At 41.8% G+C, this 18,539-nt stretch overlaps 1 protein-coding gene across 4 annotated transcripts in view; it reads left to right on the top strand.

The window, feature by feature from the left end:
* MEF2D (myocyte enhancer factor 2D) overlaps window positions 1-18,539 on the top strand; it is a 456,242-nt gene that overhangs the window by 305,628 nt on the left and 132,075 nt on the right. For all 4 annotated transcript variants that reach the window (XM_086947641.1, XM_086947639.1, XM_086947640.1 and 1 more), the window contains exon 4: window positions 7,268-7,471. In XM_086947641.1, coding sequence (XP_086803767.1) covers window positions 7,268-7,471 — 204 coding nt within the window. The remainder of the gene's footprint in view (window positions 1-7,267; window positions 7,472-18,539) is intronic.

Genomic DNA, 18,539 nt, shown 5'->3' with positions numbered 1-18,539 from the left:
AAATACTGTCAGCAGAAACTTCAAATTGGAGTAGTCCCACTGTCTCTGTCACCATTTTGTTGGTTGATATTTAAGGATATGAGTCACAAACTGTCATATATTTACTTCCATTGGTGTCCCAGTAGTTTTGTTGCAATTTTTGGGCTTTTTATTTTTTTATTCAGTGTAGTATTCCTTGGAAGATGCAACAGTTTAGATTACCATGAGTCCAGATGGGATGATTTTGGGAAATGCGATTTAAACTCTGTCCAAAGCGTTTTGGCTATGTAAATCTAGACATTATTTGTTCTCAGATTGTGATCAAGACCTACTGCTGTAATTCAACTTCTAAACGTTATTTTTCTCTTCTTCCCATACGGTGCAAATATTTTTTTACGTTGCGAAACTTCTACTGATTCTCACAAGGGGTCTTACATTCTAACCCTGGACATATATTTACTGCGACCCCTGAGATATCTTCACACTTCTGAGGTGTTAATGTGTCATGGAAATGATTTGCGAACGCCCCGCTTCACCCCACCCAGAATATTGAATCGTAATTGCATTTATATAGCACTTACAATCACTGGCGTCGCGTTGAAGCGCTTTTCGTTGGGCTGCTGGCTGATCTGGAAGGCAAGGTTAGTCCAGTGTTAAGGGTATCAGTCTTGTGTGCTCAACCAATCCCATGCATTCACGCGAATCTCTTCTTGTTAGATTAATAATAGGAGTTAGGTGTGTTCGTTCTGTTTTTCATGTGTAAATCCACGTTTTTAGCCTCCGGAAGTTGGACTTGCACCTATAAACAAACCTCTCTCGCACCCAATGTGAATTTCCGGTGTGAAATGACTTTGAGAATCGTTTGTAGCAGCCTCCTGATTGGTATTTGAATCGTTAATGGCGAATCTTTTCTTTTGGAGCCCTTTATGCTCTGTTTTTCTGTGTGTTGTTTGCGCCGCTTACTTTGTAATGAAACCTCAAGTTCAGGATAGGCGTGCGAAGCCAGTGTGCGCCGCCTGCCTTGCGCACTAAAGACAGCTGAACGTTGATGGGCACGAGCAATATTAATTTGACTCGATAAATAAAGTCTTGACAGCGAGGCGCCCCCGAGACTGCGCTCCGCCAGGGCCCAGGCAGCCCGCGCGCACGAGGTGCCCTGGCCGCGAGACCCGGGGAGCGCGGCGCGAGCCACGGGCCCAGGCCATCGCCATCTTTGGAAGCAGCCGAGTGCCGCGCTGGCAGCTGCCGGGCACACTGACAGCTGTGCCTCACTCTCCGAAGGAATTTGCCAAGTCTCCTGTTGTGTGGGATGAGTGATGCGAGGAGATAAATCTCCCCGCAAACGGCGACGGGCAGGTTAGTCGCGCAGAGATATCACATGCAAGCCGCACAGCACGGCGGGAACATGATGCGGTGGAGTCTTGGGGCGCTGCTGAGACTTTGAGTCTCAGAGGGGACCAACCGGCGCAGTCTCCCCCGCTCTGCACGTCGAAAATTAGGACACCTACCCAGGGGAGACGGGGGAATAATTTAGCACCATTTTTTCTGCCTGGTAATTTATTCAAGGAAACTTGGTGGAGGAAAGCGCAGTGTCACATGGTGGTTCATCGGCGCTGTTGGAAATGTGGGTGCAGGGAGGCCGTTGCTCTGCAGAGAACAGCCAGGACCAGACTGGGAATCCAAAGCCGCCCTGTCAATTTTGTCGGACCACCCACACCCTTTGCAAAATTTGGTTTGGGGTTCGATATTACAGCCCGGCTGCAAAACCGGCCCCCAGGCAGTAACGCAACTAGCCCCCATCACTTGAAAACCATCCCCACCCTTCCAGCCTCCCGGGGAAACGCCCCCTGCCCTGATAACAGCACTCTTTCGTGAGAAGCAAGTTGTCGCGAATGCCCTGCGCTGCCCGGGACATGTCCCAGCTTGTGCGACTCTGTGTTAGATTGGCCCACTCCTTTGCTCTGATCTGGCCTCCTCTTGCACCTAATTTACAGATTACGCAGTTTGCGTCTGCTTCTGGGGATTTTTACCCAATCCCTTCAACTGTAGGCTCGTTGAGTTGCTTCAATGTAGTATGTATGTGGGGTCTTGGCTCCCAGATAGAGCAGGCTGTCAGCGACGGAACCATGGGAAGAGTGTGCCTTATCCGAGAGTATTCCCACAGTGTAGGGACCTCCGGGGCATCAGTGGAGGGATTGCACACGCCCTCTTCTGTCCAGGAAGCTGGGCACTGGTTTAAGATCGAATATTAGGTGTCCAATGTGTCCTTGACTGTACTGGAGAGCTTGCCGGATCAGTGACGGCCTGACACAAGGCCAGTAATTCCATAATAATGACTATTCAGACAGAGTTGTTACTTAAAAAGAAATAACACTTTAATGTAAACCTTAACATTACCGTACAGTAAAAATTGAGCCTACTGGTGGTCATTTTTTGTTTCTAGACCAAATTGCTAGAAATTAAGGAAAAGGCCGCCCTCTTCTGCAGGTAACTTTGTATTTTCGGCACATGGGATCTTGGCTTGTACTCTAGGGGAAATGTCCACGATGAACCAATGGTCCAGGGTACATAGCGGCCCCTCTCAGTAAAGAAGGTGGTTGCATCTATAATTCCCACCATGCCTAGATGCATTATAGATTTACCGAGTGACTGCTTTCATCAGTCTGTGACCTCTGAGTTGAGGGGCAAGGGGACCCCGTATGCTCGATAGATGCATAGTCCATCAGTGTCAGGCCTCCTGTGGCCCACGGTCTCTTCCACTATCCATTCGCATGGCTGATCCATGCTAGCAGTACCAGCACTAATAACAGGTCTATATTGCTGTACAGCACTCCAGCAGTGCCGATAGCTCTTCTCTCTCGAGCCTACGTAATGTCACCCTACTGCTATTGAAGCAGTGTACAAAAGGAAAGTGAAATGATAATAACAGGATGTTATTATCATTTTATTTTTCTATGCAGCACTTTGAGCCAGGTGTGGGGGGGGGGGGGGGGGGGGGGGGGGCTGGGCTCCGTGACGCCAAGCAGAGTGAGGAGTGGTTTGCACTTCCCTAAGCGCACATGACAGTTTGGCCGGCCCTCTGGGGCGTCATGCGCACTTGGCATATTCTCCATTTTCGCTGTGTTGCACCGCCCGTGGTGAACATGCCCAGCCTCCACAGGCACTGCCTGAGCGTCCACACATGATGCTCGGACTAACCAGGACGCTGCTTCGGCAGCGTCCTGATTGGTTGGGAGAGCCAATCACTGCTGTAGCAGATCTGAAGGGGATGGAGGAGAGGTACGTGTTGGCGAAGGAAAAGGTAAGTTTGTTTATTATTATTAATTTTTTAATCCACTTCCACCACCCGCCCCATCCCTGTTCAGTGGCAGCAGCCATTGCCAATAAACAGTGTTTTCAGTGGCACTACTACCTCTCTCTGAGCACATGTTGCCTTTAGTTAAGGCCCCGTCAATACTGCTGACGATATGCCCAAGATTTGTAAAACCAGCTTTCCTTCTTGAACCTCCTTCCAGCTCATTTATAAAATCCTCCTCCAGCTTTTCACGAAACCTTCCTTTCACAAGGCCGCCTCCAGACATTCATTGGTTTACTTCAACAACTGCTCACACATACAATACTATTCTAATTTAATCTCTCCACATACTTTTACCCATTCTCTCTTGTCCCCACACCCTAAACTTTTCTCGTTCCCTCTTCCTACAATTGATTTTCTCAACATGTTTCTGCTGTATTCTCAGATCTGAATGTAAAGGTACTTCGAGGCTTCCTCTCAGTAAGCACACCAGGCTTGACAGTACCTTCTTTTCTTCTATGCAGGGATAATTACGTTCTTCTCTGTTCCCACTCACCTCTGTTTTATTCCTGATATGGTGATTTTTTTTAAAGCCCTGAAAAACGTGTTTTTTAATGCTTATTCTACCTTTTTTTTTTAAGTTTCATGGCACATTGGGGTAACTGTGCTTTACAAGCTCCAGTTCAATTCAGATGCACAGCAACGTTAGTTGCAAATTGCCATAGCTGTCACTCTGGAAAATCTGTAACTCAGCAGATCCCCTGTGCAGCTTCACAGAACACAGGCACAGGTGTGGGAATTAACCAAATATTTTTTCATTCCGTAAACAGAATATGTGATTTTAGATTATGTAGTATTCCTTCAGACTGGTTTGCAGATCATATTTCCAGAACATAAAATATTCTAAAATATTAATTAGGTATCTTTTATAGGAAAGGGATTTTAAATCCAGTTTCACAATGTATAGATAATATTTTGGTGAAAGGAGCAAATGTAAAGTTATCGTATAGTTGTCTGTAACTCTTCTGCTAGTTTTTGAAGATGCGCTACATTATGCCTGAGCTCAGCTGAGTACATTCCAGAGGGATGCAGTTCCCTGTCTGTGATCTCACATTCTAGGAAGCTAATCATGTAATCTGCTATTTCAAAGGACTGGCCAACTCATAGTTAGGGTGGCTAGGCTGGGAAAATCCCAGATAGTTTACAGGTAGGATGGATGGGACCTCTGTTATTCCCTCCCAGTTCAGAGCAAGAATCCTACCAGCTTCTCTGGAGACAAGAACTGCACAAGTCTGGACCACATAAAATCTCTTCCGATCTTACTGGTAAAGGCTAGCGGCTGAATTAAATATTCAAGTAGTAGACCTAAGAAGAGGAGAGAGTGGAATACTTTGCTTACTCATTTTTCAGGAATGGGTAAAACCTCCACTAACTGGTCTATCTTTGTAAATACCCCACTTCTCCAGTCTGCAGAGGGAATCCTTCATGAACTGAAGAGGAGAGGAGGCTTCTCTGCCTACCGCTGCACTCCAGGGTCCTTGCAACTCTGCCTTGGAACATGTGCTCCTGCGTTTCTCCAGGACTGGTAGCACTAGCCTACTGCGAGCCCATATGAATAAAGCCACTGTGTCTTGTACATGTGGGATTTAAAGCACTGTGTTAGTACATAGGGTTGTCCATGTAGTAGCATGCTCAGGTTTGTATGATTCATTGTGAATTCCTGTATATAATACTTTTTCATTTTCAACATTTGAATAATTTAAAGCAATTTGTGGTACCCTCCCTTTTGAATAGCTGCTGCCAGACTCTCGAAAGTCATCTTTTACCCCTGAGATTGATTACAAATCTACTTCCTTTCAAAAGTATTTAAAGACTTTTCTTCTCCAGATTGAACTACTTTTAAAGGGTATTAGTAGCTTCTTATTACTCATAGATAGGTTAAATAGAAAGTGCCTGTTGAGCCAAATACCTATTGTGTGTACACTCTAGAAAGAGACTACTGCATCTAGTCCAGATCATACCAGAAAAGTCATGATTCTTCCCTGGAAGTTCCTTCTTGTAGCTTGAGGATGCAGAATATCTTGTGACAGAGGGAGCCTAGCACGTCTGGTAGAATTCCAGATAACCATTTGCATCTGGACAGTTCTCCTGCGTGCCACTATGAAACTGCCCTACTGTGTTTTGAGGGTGCAAAAAAAACTGTGAAATAGGAATTAGTGTTGTGGCTGGAAGTACTCTAAGGATCAGTTACAAATGGGCTTTCTTCAGCGTGCCTCTGTGGAACCTGCATGCTGCTGCAGAACAGTGCAGATGGTCATTAGGACGAAGGAAGCTTTTGGCTACTGTAGAAAAATGCACTAGACCAGTGTGAACTGGACATTTTGCTGTGCACCTGAAACTGTAATTGTGCATAGATTCCTGCAATCGGTACAGTGGGCGGTGCTTATGGAACTAATCCTGGCTATCTGATGTTTTTTCCCTTAGGGAACTGCAGCCATAAGTTGTAGAAAATATTGGACTTTGTGAAATATACTGTATGTAGAACACTTTTGTCATATTTGTGATTTTTTGGGGTATTTGTCATTCGATTAAATACCCTTTTTCATTTATTTTCTTTGGGATTTTTTAGTTTTTTTCTTTTAATCCCGTGATCGAATATTCCTGATTTTTTTTACTAAATGTAAGTTTTTTCAATAACGTGGTTAGAAATGTATAGGTATGTCATGTCTTGACTGTATTGTCGTTATTGCACAGTCCACAAGCAATTTTGTATGGACACAGTATTTTCTAGCGTTCCCTTATGCTTACACAAAACGTATAATTTTACCTTATTCAATTTCAAATATTTCGTTCTTATTTGAAGAATAATAATGGATTTGAAGCTTTTCATCCTTAGCAATTAGAACCTGGCAAAGAAAACCACTAGCTTGAAAATAACATCTCTGAGCAATCTTCAAACAGACTGTGACATTCAGAATTTGTGGTTCTCAAGTTATTCTTCAAAATTCTGTTACAGTGATTAATGTTTTCCTATGAAGCGTCTTTATTGATTGGAAATATTATTTTCTTGCTGCCAATGATTTCTTCGCCGCGGCACCTCAAAATACTCTTTGTAGACTTTAGAATTAGATTTTATAAAGCTCATTCTTGGTGGCTTGATGGGGAAGTACACGTGGTTTTGTCGGGAGGGCACACTAATGATTCTCTTTTTCTGAGATAGTTAATAACTTTTGACTCAAACATTGCAGTATCATTTTCTCACTGCACACTTGGGGTGTAAAAATAAAATCCATTCCAGAAATGGCCAAATAGGGCAATGGAAACGTGTATGTTTTGCATCCCACACCGTACCTACTAAGCAGAGTTTGGTTTCCCTACAAACTATCTCTTGATTTTTCTTAATTGTTTAAAAAAAATTAAATAACCCGAAGCAAGGAGCAGCGCTCAAGAGAGGGTCCAGCGGAATGGGACCCACTATAGGAATGCTAATGCCAAAACAATTGGAATCACCGTGCCTATGAGTAGACCAAATATGGAAAGACCATAGTGAATTAGATTTAATTTTGTTGTTATTAATAATTAGCACTTATATAGTGCACAATTCTAAACTAGTAGGTTGACCTGACAGCCTCTTTGCACGTGGTATGACTTTGTGCTACAAGGTGACACCCATTTTCTTCACTTCTGCCAACTACCTGAGTCTTCTTCTACTTGAAAGATAAAGCGTAAAGCGCTAGATTCGTCTCCTGTAATAAGGTATTTCTAGAAATCAGTTATTTTTCGAACACTGTTTTTTGTTGGGGTTTATAGTGTTCAAACGGACATTAATGAAATTAAATATTTGCATAATTGCATTCTTGAAGATGTTAGGTGTGAAAACGTTTCCCCAATTAAATTGTACCTGTAATATAGGTGCGGACACCTGAAAAGCTAAAATTCTTCTGTGTTGTCGTTCTATCCTCTAATGCAAGTGTTTTGCTGGATTAATTACAGGTCACTTTCACAAAGCGAAAGTTTGGTTTGATGAAGAAAGCTTATGAACTTAGCGTACTATGCGACTGTGAGATTGCTCTCATCATTTTCAACCACTCGAACAAGCTGTTCCAGTATGCCAGCACTGATATGGACAAAGTGCTGCTCAAATACACAGAGTACAACGAGCCCCACGAGAGCCGGACCAATGCGGACATCATTGAGGTGAGAGATTTGTCCTTCAAAGTTTCTCTCATGGTATTTCTTTTCCTTTGGAAATTTACGCTTGCAATTGATTGCAGATAATGTATTTGGTACAGATATCAACTGCCTGGGGGTAGGAGTGCGAATCAAAAAATTAACTATTTATAGCAAGCCCTTGCAAAATGCAACCAGCACACAACAAGGTGTCTAGGCCTGGTGTTGCTTCTGTTCAATTAACCTGTAAATATTGAGGGTTTACTAGGGAAAAATAGGCAACTCACAAATTGTCCTTGGCCATTTGAGGCACAAGATTTCAGACACAATTTCAAAACTGTATATTGAAACGCCACCTACCAAATTCATGAGTTTTTACACCTGTTGGGGAGTACTGACCTGCTTGCGACAAGTAAGGTTGTTCAGCTTTGCCCGGAAGGGTACTCCAGATAAGCCAGCACAGTTTTTCCTCAAATTGTATTTCGTACTCAGCTGTTGACATAATAAAGATATTGACCTTCAAGGGTTAGTTCTTGTTTAAAGTCTACTACATAGCAGGCAAGGGAGGAGGACAGTTTCTCCTTATTGGTTTCTAAGTGATTCCAGAAGCTTCCTTGAATCAATCATTTAAAAGGGGATGAGCAGGAAATTACTTTATCAGCTTTCCCGCTTTTTCAACAGACATAATAGAAAGACTAGTTGTTCTTCTGTGTCCATTGCAGAGTTGGGTGGTAGAGGAGGACAGACTCGAATAGCTCATTCTCCCCTACTTCTAAATTTTAGAAGAAGTCAACTTTAAATAACTTTGAAGCACACTCAGGAGTTCACTTTCGCCCCATTATATATGAAAGTATATGGTGTCTAATACTAGAAAAGCTTTTTTATGTAATGTATATACAGAGGAGGTGATCAGGGCAACTCATGCTTTGTCATTTCTAAATTATACAGAAAGTCCCTGGAATAATTTAGAATTGGGTCAGTTGACCTCTAATAAACAGAATGCAGTTTTGCTATAAATATTAAAATAACATATATAATTTCTTTTCAAAACTCTATATCTTGGAGTCAGCCCTCCCATGCCTGCTATGTCCTTGACTGAAGAGCTTATAAACTGGCCAGTGTTGCAAGATACTGCCGGATGGTGTCTTCTCTTTTGAGAAGGGTTTGAAAAAGTAAATGTATGGGCTACCTGCTCTAGACCTCCCTGCAAATGAATTACAGGTGTGAAGGCCTTAACTTGCAGGCATTTGTTGGCATAGATGTACAGTCAAGCAGTGAAAGTTCAGGTGAATCGTAGTTTTTCCAATCCAGTTGTCCCAGAATTGTTTCAGAACACTTCTAGTAGCAAACTGAGCATTGGTAATGATTGGTGGTATTGGAAAGAGTCAGGCGTCTTTTTAAAGTTTAGATCTAGCTTGTGAAGGAATGGCAACTATGAACCCACCATGCAAATAGGATGATGATATGCAAAAGTCTAAGAAACGCAGTGGTGGGCAATAGGAAGTGAAATTTTGAAGAGCAGTGCTCTGTGAGAGTAGGACACAAACGCAGCCCGAGCTGCAAAAATAAAGATTGTCAGCAGTCAAACAAGAGCGGGAATGAATCATACGAAAGCGCATCGTGAAAATGTATATAATTGACCCAACATACCTTCGTGATTTACATGGTTTTAAAGTTAAAAAATAAATAAGCAGAATGTGATTTTTCCTTCTTCTTGGAAATTGTCCACAAAAAAGGCTTTGTGAGTTACATAGGTTTTCACCAAATGTTCAAGGAACAAATTGATATTGTTCAAATGTTCAAGGAACAAATTGATATTGTTTGCAAGCAACACTTTTTCCATAATTGTTTACATTACTGGTATTGTCGTTCTTAATCCTCTCCAAACACGTTTGGAAAGAAAGTGTCAGGAATGCTTGCATGATGCCTTGATGAGGATTATCCATCCTGAGATCACCTGTTGTACATGGAGTCCCTCAGTCTCCTCCAGTACCTGCAGTTCCAATGTTATGCTTTTCGTTTTATATGAAGTTGATGTCTAAATCAATCCACAGTTTATTTTTACAGTGTAAGGGCCAGACAGTGTGGTTATTCAGTATTTAAAATAATGTACTTTCGTAATTGCGTCCTCACATTTTAGGAGAAGGATTCTGTTTTCTGCTACATTGCGTACAATCAGTATGATGAATTGAGTGACTCGGGGAGTTTGAGAACGGAGTGTGCAAACTGCCTTAAGAATGGATTGTTACTATTTGATTGGGAACTTGTTAGTTTGTTTCCTAAACTCTGGCCAAGTTTTCTCTTAAATGAAGGTAGTGGGTGGGTGCCCTGAGTTGTTTATACTGTTAAATATTGGGAAACAATTCAAGGAAACGCATCTATATTCAGTTTTTTTGCATTGCTACACTCTCCCTGCTGTAAACAACATAGTTGTCCATGTGTGGGAACTATCCGTTCTTTTGTATTTGTTGAATTCCTAATAATTGTGCTGGAATTTTACCAATGTATAGTCAATAGTTACGTATTTTGGATTCACTGTGTGTAACGTTGAGATATATATTAAGAAAGCTACTACTCGTAGAGCATTAAAGTGTTTGCTAGTATGACAACGTGTAAAATTTAGGAATATTGTTTGTGAAAGGGATTTGATCAGCCAATTGTGGTTCCTCTGTTCTTCCTGGTCAACCTGGCTCCATATTGTTTGCAATGAAGCATCAATGGTCAGATGTCTAGCAGGCAACAGTTCGAATCGTCACAAATAACTTTGTTTTGGACTGCGGCCTTGGTCAACTTGATAATTCCTCTCTGATCTTCTCAAGCAGTCTGCCTCCTTAGAAGACTTGTAAAGGAAGGTATATGATTTAACCAAAAACACCAAGCACTGGGACAGGGACACTGAATTTCTATTCCATACTTCTACTGCTTGGCCATACTATGTGATGAAGGATTAAACAATCACTTTACATGAATTTGCCTTTCTTCCCAATTTGTCTTGGAACCGTGAACATTCGCATCAAGCACTGTATAAAAATGGACAATTGTGCTTATTCTGAAAGTCTCTCGAATTGGTTTATGTCGCACAGGTCTCCTTTCACAGCATTCATATTCCCGCTATTGGGCTACAGCAGTCCAAAAATTACATTTGTTGTCACATAGCATCACCCGACATTCGCTTTTCTTTTGGCAGATAATTGGTTTCTACTGGTCATGTTTCGACCAGCCCATTAAGAGGTTTAGTTAAAAGAAGGTCAGTGTAGATGCTCCAACTCCTGTATTTACCCTGGAGGACATGTGACATCACAAGGGAACTGTGCACATTTAGATATTTGGGAATTGAAGTGTTTGATGCTAATAAAGATGTATTAGAGGGCAGCCTATGCATCACTATTGCTACCCTGAGACCACAGGTTGATTTTTGGAAGAAATTACCATTAGCCCCTGTAGGCCAGAATGGTATCACAAAGATGATAAAGCTGTCTTGAGTGCTATACCAATTAGTTAACCTACAAATGCAGGTGCCAGAAGCTATTTTTAAGGAATTGAACAGCATTTTAGGGGATCTGTTAGCAGTCAAGAAAGGCGACTATGTGCACTAGCTAAATTGAATGCCCCTATGATAGGGGTGAATTGGTGGCTTCAGATATCAAACTTTATTATTTGGCATCTCAGCTTCAGTGGTTGATGTGTTGGTTAGCTGTTCATAACACTGCTGCACAGTGACGCCGATTGAAAGGACAGGATTATATAACTTTGTGCCATCTGACCTTCTGGGTGGATATTGGCAAATTAAAAAAATTGTCCAGAACCAAGAAGTTGGCAGTACCAAGGAGAGAACAAGTAATTGCCATGGAATTTAAGCGGAGATATCTACCTCATAAACTTAGGTGTTTTACACCGGGAGAAGCTTTTTTATCACCACCATCACTATCATTTGGACAACAGTGGTTGAGAGAGACAATAAGTGGCAATCCAAGCAGCCGTGTCTCAAGCTGTGATACAACACAGCCACAGTGATATAATAAAAATGACATTTATTACCCTGAAGGGGAATAAATCCCTGATTTTATGTGTCCTGAAGAAGGTGGTTTTAAATTTATACACATACCACCGAAACGCATCGACACCAGTCCACTTGAATCCAACTTAAAGGAATCGTGGGTAGGAATAAATATTTATCCTACCAGTGTTTTCAACATGATGTTATACGTTGGATAAACTTATGCAACAGCTCATGTGTAACTGTGCAAAGAAAGGGTTCCCTGTTTGAACTGTTTTTAATTTATTGTTTGTTATTTTTGTTTCATTGTGTGCAGTTATGTCGCCGGATTTTAACATTAGTGTGTATTGTGCTAGGTATTGTATTGCATGCCATACATGAATTTTATTGACTTTTGTTAATGCATTAACATTTAATCTATACTCTGCAGATCAGAGTTTTTTGCAAAAAATAAAATGGTGTCAAACGCCACATCTCGATTTGGGGTATATATCTAGACATAGATCCTTGCAAGTTGGATGAAACATATGAGTGCATGCTTTATGAGCATAGTGTGTAAGTGAGTGGAATTGTTGATATTACTTGGTTTTCCATTGGGAAGTTCCATTTCTCTACTGATAACATTGCTGCAACAGGATTGCTTCTTTATGTCATACAGCATGGTAAATTATTAAATATGCTGTATGGTAACCATAGACCTGCTGCCTCGTATCATATCCTAGATTGTTGAGGGTTGCATTGCACTGCTAGAAATCAGTGAAAAAGTTAGACTCTAGAAGTAGTCCAATATGCCCTAGATATTATTTCAAAATGAAAGACGTGCGGCAAAGCAGGAATATTTGCAATTGGCTATTTGTTTGTGAATGGACAACTTCTATAATTTAAATCCCTCATGATTAATTTTGGCTTATACAAGGAACAATTCCTAAGATACATTGGACTCATCAATGCACCTAAAACAAACCGGAACATTGTACATACAGAATTGGCTGTCCTTGAGCACATACAGACTGTCTACACAATAGTTGAGAGTGGACAGTCTGCTACTTGGATGTATAGAGCCCTGCAGAACGATATGCATGATCATTCATCCCCCTAAAAAATAGGTTGAATATTGATCTGGGTAAATGTGTCCGTGATAAAGAAAGGAGTTATACAATACCATGCCCTCATGCTGTCTCATGGAATGGCCATTGTATCTATATTCAATGTAACATCCTCCGCAGAGCGTATTTGGCTCCAACCGTACAACATAAGATGTGGCCCACTGCAACAGCAAACTGCCAAAGATGTACACGGGACAGGGCTGGTTTTTGGCATATATTTGAGGAATGCTCAGTTATAGCTGACTATTGGACACAAGTTGCAGAGATGTTGAGGTGAATAACAGATCACAAGGTCATACATAATCCTGAATGCTGCCTCCTGGGCAGTTCTCAAGTCTAGAGACTGGTAATGTCAGTCTTTAGATCTTGTGCTGCTGTCGGCGAAGTGCATGATTGCTAGGAAGTGGAAATTCACAGAGCCCCGCCCCCTAGTAAAGACTGTCAGTCTGCGCTCCTTAAATAGGCAGAGAACGAAGTTACAACTAGAAGAAATTAAGCGCTGTATAAAGATATCAATAGCAGAACAAGGAGATGAATGATGGGCTATAGTAGGCAAGATTAATAAAGATGATGCGTTGCCCTCTTGCATTACATAGTACTGCTGTCAGTAATCAATATGGTGTATCACATTTTACAAAATATATATTTGAGTACACAAATGCACAATTTGAGTATTAATGTGAGCCCAAAATCATAAATGTCCAGAAAATAAGTCATCATATACTTCATAGCAATTATATAGTCCACATCCTCACTACAAATTTTGAGTTTACTAAATTGTCATAGACCAGTAATGTCATCTTAATAAGAATTGCAGTCGGCTGTTTTGTTTTAGTAGTATGATTTAAAATTGATTTATTCTTTAATGTCTGTTGAAATAATAATAATATCAGAAAGCGAGACATAAGATCAATATAGTGATCTTTACATGCAAAATTTTGAGCCGAGATATAAAATGCATATACTCAGACTATCATGCTTACACTTAAACGACATAATGATAATATGTAAGATTATATATATTGTTGAACCGAGTGAAAAAACAGTAGGAAGGATAGATAGTGTTCTGTAATGTTACAAAACAATTGTAATATTTGTTAACCACTGTTCTACAAATATAAAATGGCACTAAAAGAATGTCAGTAGATTCTATACCTGGAATGTGATTCTTTTTCAAAGACCTTTTGAATGTAGGAATCATTGGACGTCGATGATTTTGTTTAATTTCACCAGTGAGTGTTTTTTGAAAGAATATTTTGGCTTTGACGTAAAGTGCTCAAAATGTATATAGTGCTTTTATGTGAATTGTTTGTCAAAGCGATTGCTCAAACAATTTTACTTTTTTATTGTTTAAAGCTAAGCATGCAGCAATATAAACAATCATGTTGTGCTATTGTTAATATTCAACTCATGTGTGCTTCTGTATACTTACTCAAAGTCACAGTAAAGAAAAGGATGTTTGCTCTATTTTGTCCATCTCTCGCCTCTTCCGGAGGATCTTACATTTTTGGAATCCGTACGGCACTATACTCCTCTTTCACTCAACACTTTTGTTTTACTTAGTGTTTCTTAGACCAATTATGGCCTCTCCCACTAGCAAGAATAAACCATCTACCTCATCTGTTTGAAATGCTTGGGATAGCCACCCTGGTGCAAATATGAGTTACACACCATATGTGGTGGTGAGATCTAATATCTTATTATTGGTTCAAGTGGCTGAAATAGTGAATGATTTAGCTGTGTTTTTTAGCAAGACACACGGACAAAATCCTTTATTGTTTTCTTCCCATTTTTGTGACAACATAATTGTTAAAACAAATATCTCCCCTTTGCTCAATAACTTACTCAAGGAACTTATGAAACGATTTTTAACACAAACAAGTCTTTACATTTCCTAAACATTTCCCTTGCTCCTTACGGCAGCACAATTGCAGTGGGATATCATAGAAATTATAAAGTCAGCTCATAGGCAACACCAAATATCTTGAAATCAGAGATCAATCGATGAAAAATATAGCTTTGGAAAATGACAAAAAAATCCCTTACTCCTTACAGCAAAGCATAATAAAATAGGGGTATCATAAGACGAATAACATCAACTGATGAGCAGTAAGAGATAACATTGAATCAAAAATCAATCCATGGTCAATATAAGTTAATAAAAAAGCTAAAATAAATTGAAAATTTTAAAGCAAGTAAATTAATTAGGTGGATTTTTTAAACGTGCACTTGCTTTATTAACATTAAAGATACCATTGTGAATAACAGCATAAACATTTTAAACAAGTAATATGCGATTCGGGGCATAGAAAAACCGCATGATTGAAATCTTGGATTCTGTGAGAACATAGATTGCATATCTGCTCATTTCAACTAATTAATTCCGAAGCTTCTGTGATGCATCTTAATGGTAGCAATTCACATCTGATAATAAGTACCAAACGCTGAACTTTATGATCTGTATTCCATTTCAAATACAGCTGCATTCTCTTCATGCTACAGGTGGAGCATACCATTGTGCGTCTATCGCCCGTTAGGCAAGGAGCCATATCTGATTCCATACTCAGTAATGGACTTGAATTTTTGAGGACTAACTTAAATTCCGACATGGATAAGATGCCAGTTCCTGTTTTTTTAGCAATGTAATAGCAGATTGTGTGATCCGGTGAGTAGAAGTGTATTTTGACAGAAGGTGGGTTCTTGTGGCAGGAGGCATTGTGGTCTGGCAGATGGTGTGAGCATGTGTCCAGAGAAATAGCATTGCGACTGGAGTTGTGGTCTTGTGTATGTGGGTACTCCGGGCTGGTGGCGGGAAGGCAGTGTCTGTAGTAGCAGCAGCAGCAGCGGCATATTATCAGGAGTCTTGGCAGGGTCATGGGAGATGGTGCACGGTGGCTACGAGCAGAGTCGGATTGGTAACGCGGGCATTAGGGCAATGCCCGAGGGGCCAGTGTCTAAGTGCTGCTGTGGGCCTCTTTTTTTAGCTGTCTGGGGTGGCCATTTGGGCACTGTCTCCATTGTTCGAATACAGCCAGCGGCCCAGTAGGTGTCTGAGTGGCCTTTCTAGAGGCAGATGGGCGCTCATTACCTCCGTTCAGCAACAGGCAAGAGGTGTCACTCCCTTTGTCTCGCTGGCCGGCCCATTAATGTGTGCACATACTGATTGGGGGTAGGCGGCCTGAGTAGAAGTGGCCTAACTGTTTCACCACTGTAAACTAACGTGTGCATTTTTTTTTACCCCCCTCCTAATTTTTATATGATTACACCATAGCAGTGATTTGAGGAGTGATTATGCAAATGTGGGCCGATTTTTTTTTTTTTTTTTTGCGTGCCCGGGCCGATTTTCAATCCCAATCCAACCCTGGCTATGAGGGAGTCATTTGCTTGCAAGAGGAGTGGTACAGGACAGCAGGAGTTGTGGACAAGCAGAGGAGCTGTGGGCATGCGATTGACCTTGTCAGCTGAAGACGTGACCTTGTTGCAGGAGATGTGGTCTTGGAGGCTCTGAATTCCAGCCACTCACTGCTCAGCCATTGACATACGCTGTGAAGTTGGGCAAACTGCTTAGCTCCTCTGTGGTCGGGCAGTGAAGCATTTCAGCCATCTGCGTAGGAGCTGTTAATGTCTTCTAGTGGAAGTTGTGCCCGTTAGTCACAATGGCTCTCCTTCAGCCGCGAGTCTCTCGGGCCCACGGGAGCAGGGAGGCAGCCAGCGCGTCCTTCGTCCTCACCGAACGCAGTAACCTTGCCTCACTGCACTTACAGGCCAGCTCGAGGTGGGGGTGGCAAGTGCAATCAGACGCTGATGAACAGCAGGCCGGCTCCATGTAAACCGCTTGACTTTTTCGCTTTCTTTTTAAGACCATAAAATCATTAGTGTCTATTGTGGTCTCAAGGTCACTGCAAGGTAGCTCGGTGCGCAGTGGAGGGTTTCCTATTCAGAGCTCCGCGCGCTCAGCCCCCGTCAAGGTACTCGGGCGCCATGACTCCGCAGCGGAGCGCGAGCTTTTACGCTGCGGGTGCGCGCTGACGTCAGAGGGGCCACCACGTGTGCGGCACGAGGCTGAGAGGGGACGAATCAATCGTCCGGTGACTTCTGTTTACAGCGGAAGCGCAGAGTGCCAGATACATACAGGGTCTCCTGACATGTAAACTGTAATATCTATAGGACACGACTTGAACCTGTTAGAATTCCCCACCCTCACCAAAAGAGAAAACAGCCACACACGCCACCACTAAGTAATGCCGGCTAAGAGTACAGACACAGTAGTGTAGCAAGGGAACCACTGGACCTAAATTGAAGTAGAAATATAAGGCCACAAACTCTTGTGTTAGTAAAATATGGGAATCGTGGCTGTGAAGTGGCCCCTACACACATCTGGACTCTCGGGCCCAAGCACTAGAGATTGCAGCTCACTTACTTGTCCAAGGGATGTTAAATGGAGTTTTATGACTCTGTGTATTGGTCCTAGTGTTGAACGATAATACTGAGATGGGGTTACTGTCACCAGTGGTGGGTTTACCCCTTGGTGGCAGACGTGCAACCTCTCCCTGCTCAGAGGGGTATATACAATGGGGAGCGTGCATTCACCCTTAATTACCCATGTCCCCTCATGAGTAGAGGCATGCCTTGGCACACGCTTATAGGGCTTAACTGGAAACATTACAATCAGTGGAATGACCCTTTGGTGGTAAGTAGATGGCCTCACTGTGGGAATGCATTATGAGTTTTTTTTCTAAGTGATGTTTAATAGGTAAGTGCAGTACCACCTTTCACGACTGGTGCTTTACTGGTGGATGTCAGAGGTCATTCTGGCACAACATTATTAGAACCATATTCTCATTTGGGCAGCATTTAGGTGCCCTAGCTAGCGCTTTGCAAGAGGACCTGTACCTGTGGTCGAGGGCGCCAATAAAAGCTGCAGTGGGGTCAGTGCTAAAACCCATCTTGAGGTCTCCAGAGCATCTGTAAATATGCAATGTAAATTGCAAATCTTGGGCACCTTAGGCGCACCGCAGGTGAAATACTTGATTTGGGGAGCGACACCTCTGTATGCAAATTCATACTGTTTATTTCTTATTTTTAAGCATAGGAATCCACTACCAAGCGCTGTTAAACTTTTTTTACGCTAATATTCTGTGACAGTCCCTTTCGGCAGGAAACCAAGCTCAGTTTGCTCTCTAGGGACAGTGCACAGTCGCTGAGAAAGTTTTTGGAAGAGGCCCAGGAATAAACAGCCATGCAGAGTCAAGGCCAGGGTATAACTGTGGAAACCAATTAAAGTGCAGGCCCTGCAAAGGAAAGTGGAATGCGTGTTCTATATCTGGTTGCTGGGCAAATGTGTTGCCAGTTAGTGATATTTGTAAGATAAAGGCTATTTAATGCCTGATAAACCCCACCCCCCACTCCGTGCAGTCAAAGAGAGACTAGAGATGCAGTCATCCAGTGAACTACAGTAATATCACAGTTTTCACCAGTGCTTCACTAAAAAAATTGTACTAGAAGAGCCGTCGAGCATGCTTGTTATCAGACGCCACAAATGTATATTACTGTGCTTAAATATGCAGTGTTCTCTTAAAATAAAAGACTTTTATGTGTTTTATTTAGTTACTCCAGGTTTTCAGCTGTTGTACCGTAATTTCAGTGTTTGCTGTCTGGTCTGTTGGCTGCCATTGATTGCACGTTTGCCACAGTGCAACACTTTTTGCCTCCTGTTGCTGCAGTTCGTATTATTGTCATCAATGTAATTTTATTACGATGATTGTTCTTATTATTTGTATTATTGTTGCTATTGTTATATGATACTTTTATGGCTATTCACAGAAAATACAATAACCTAACCCATTGTTAAGGTAGAGAGTGTCTGACATTTTAATGTTTCCTAGTTGTTATCCAGGGTTGACTTGGCATCACCCTGAAACTATGTGTGTCATAGTTTCATTGTCTAGTTGGTGGTACTGCCACATCTCAGAGGTTGGGGGGATGTCTTTGC

This window comes from Lissotriton vulgaris, chromosome 12 (assembly GCF_964263255.1).
Source record: "Lissotriton vulgaris chromosome 12, aLisVul1.2, whole genome shotgun sequence".
NCBI lineage: Eukaryota > Metazoa > Chordata > Amphibia > Caudata > Salamandridae > Lissotriton > Lissotriton vulgaris.
The sequence above is the reverse complement of the archived record's forward strand: the minus strand, read 5'-3'. Positions and strand labels throughout refer to the sequence as shown.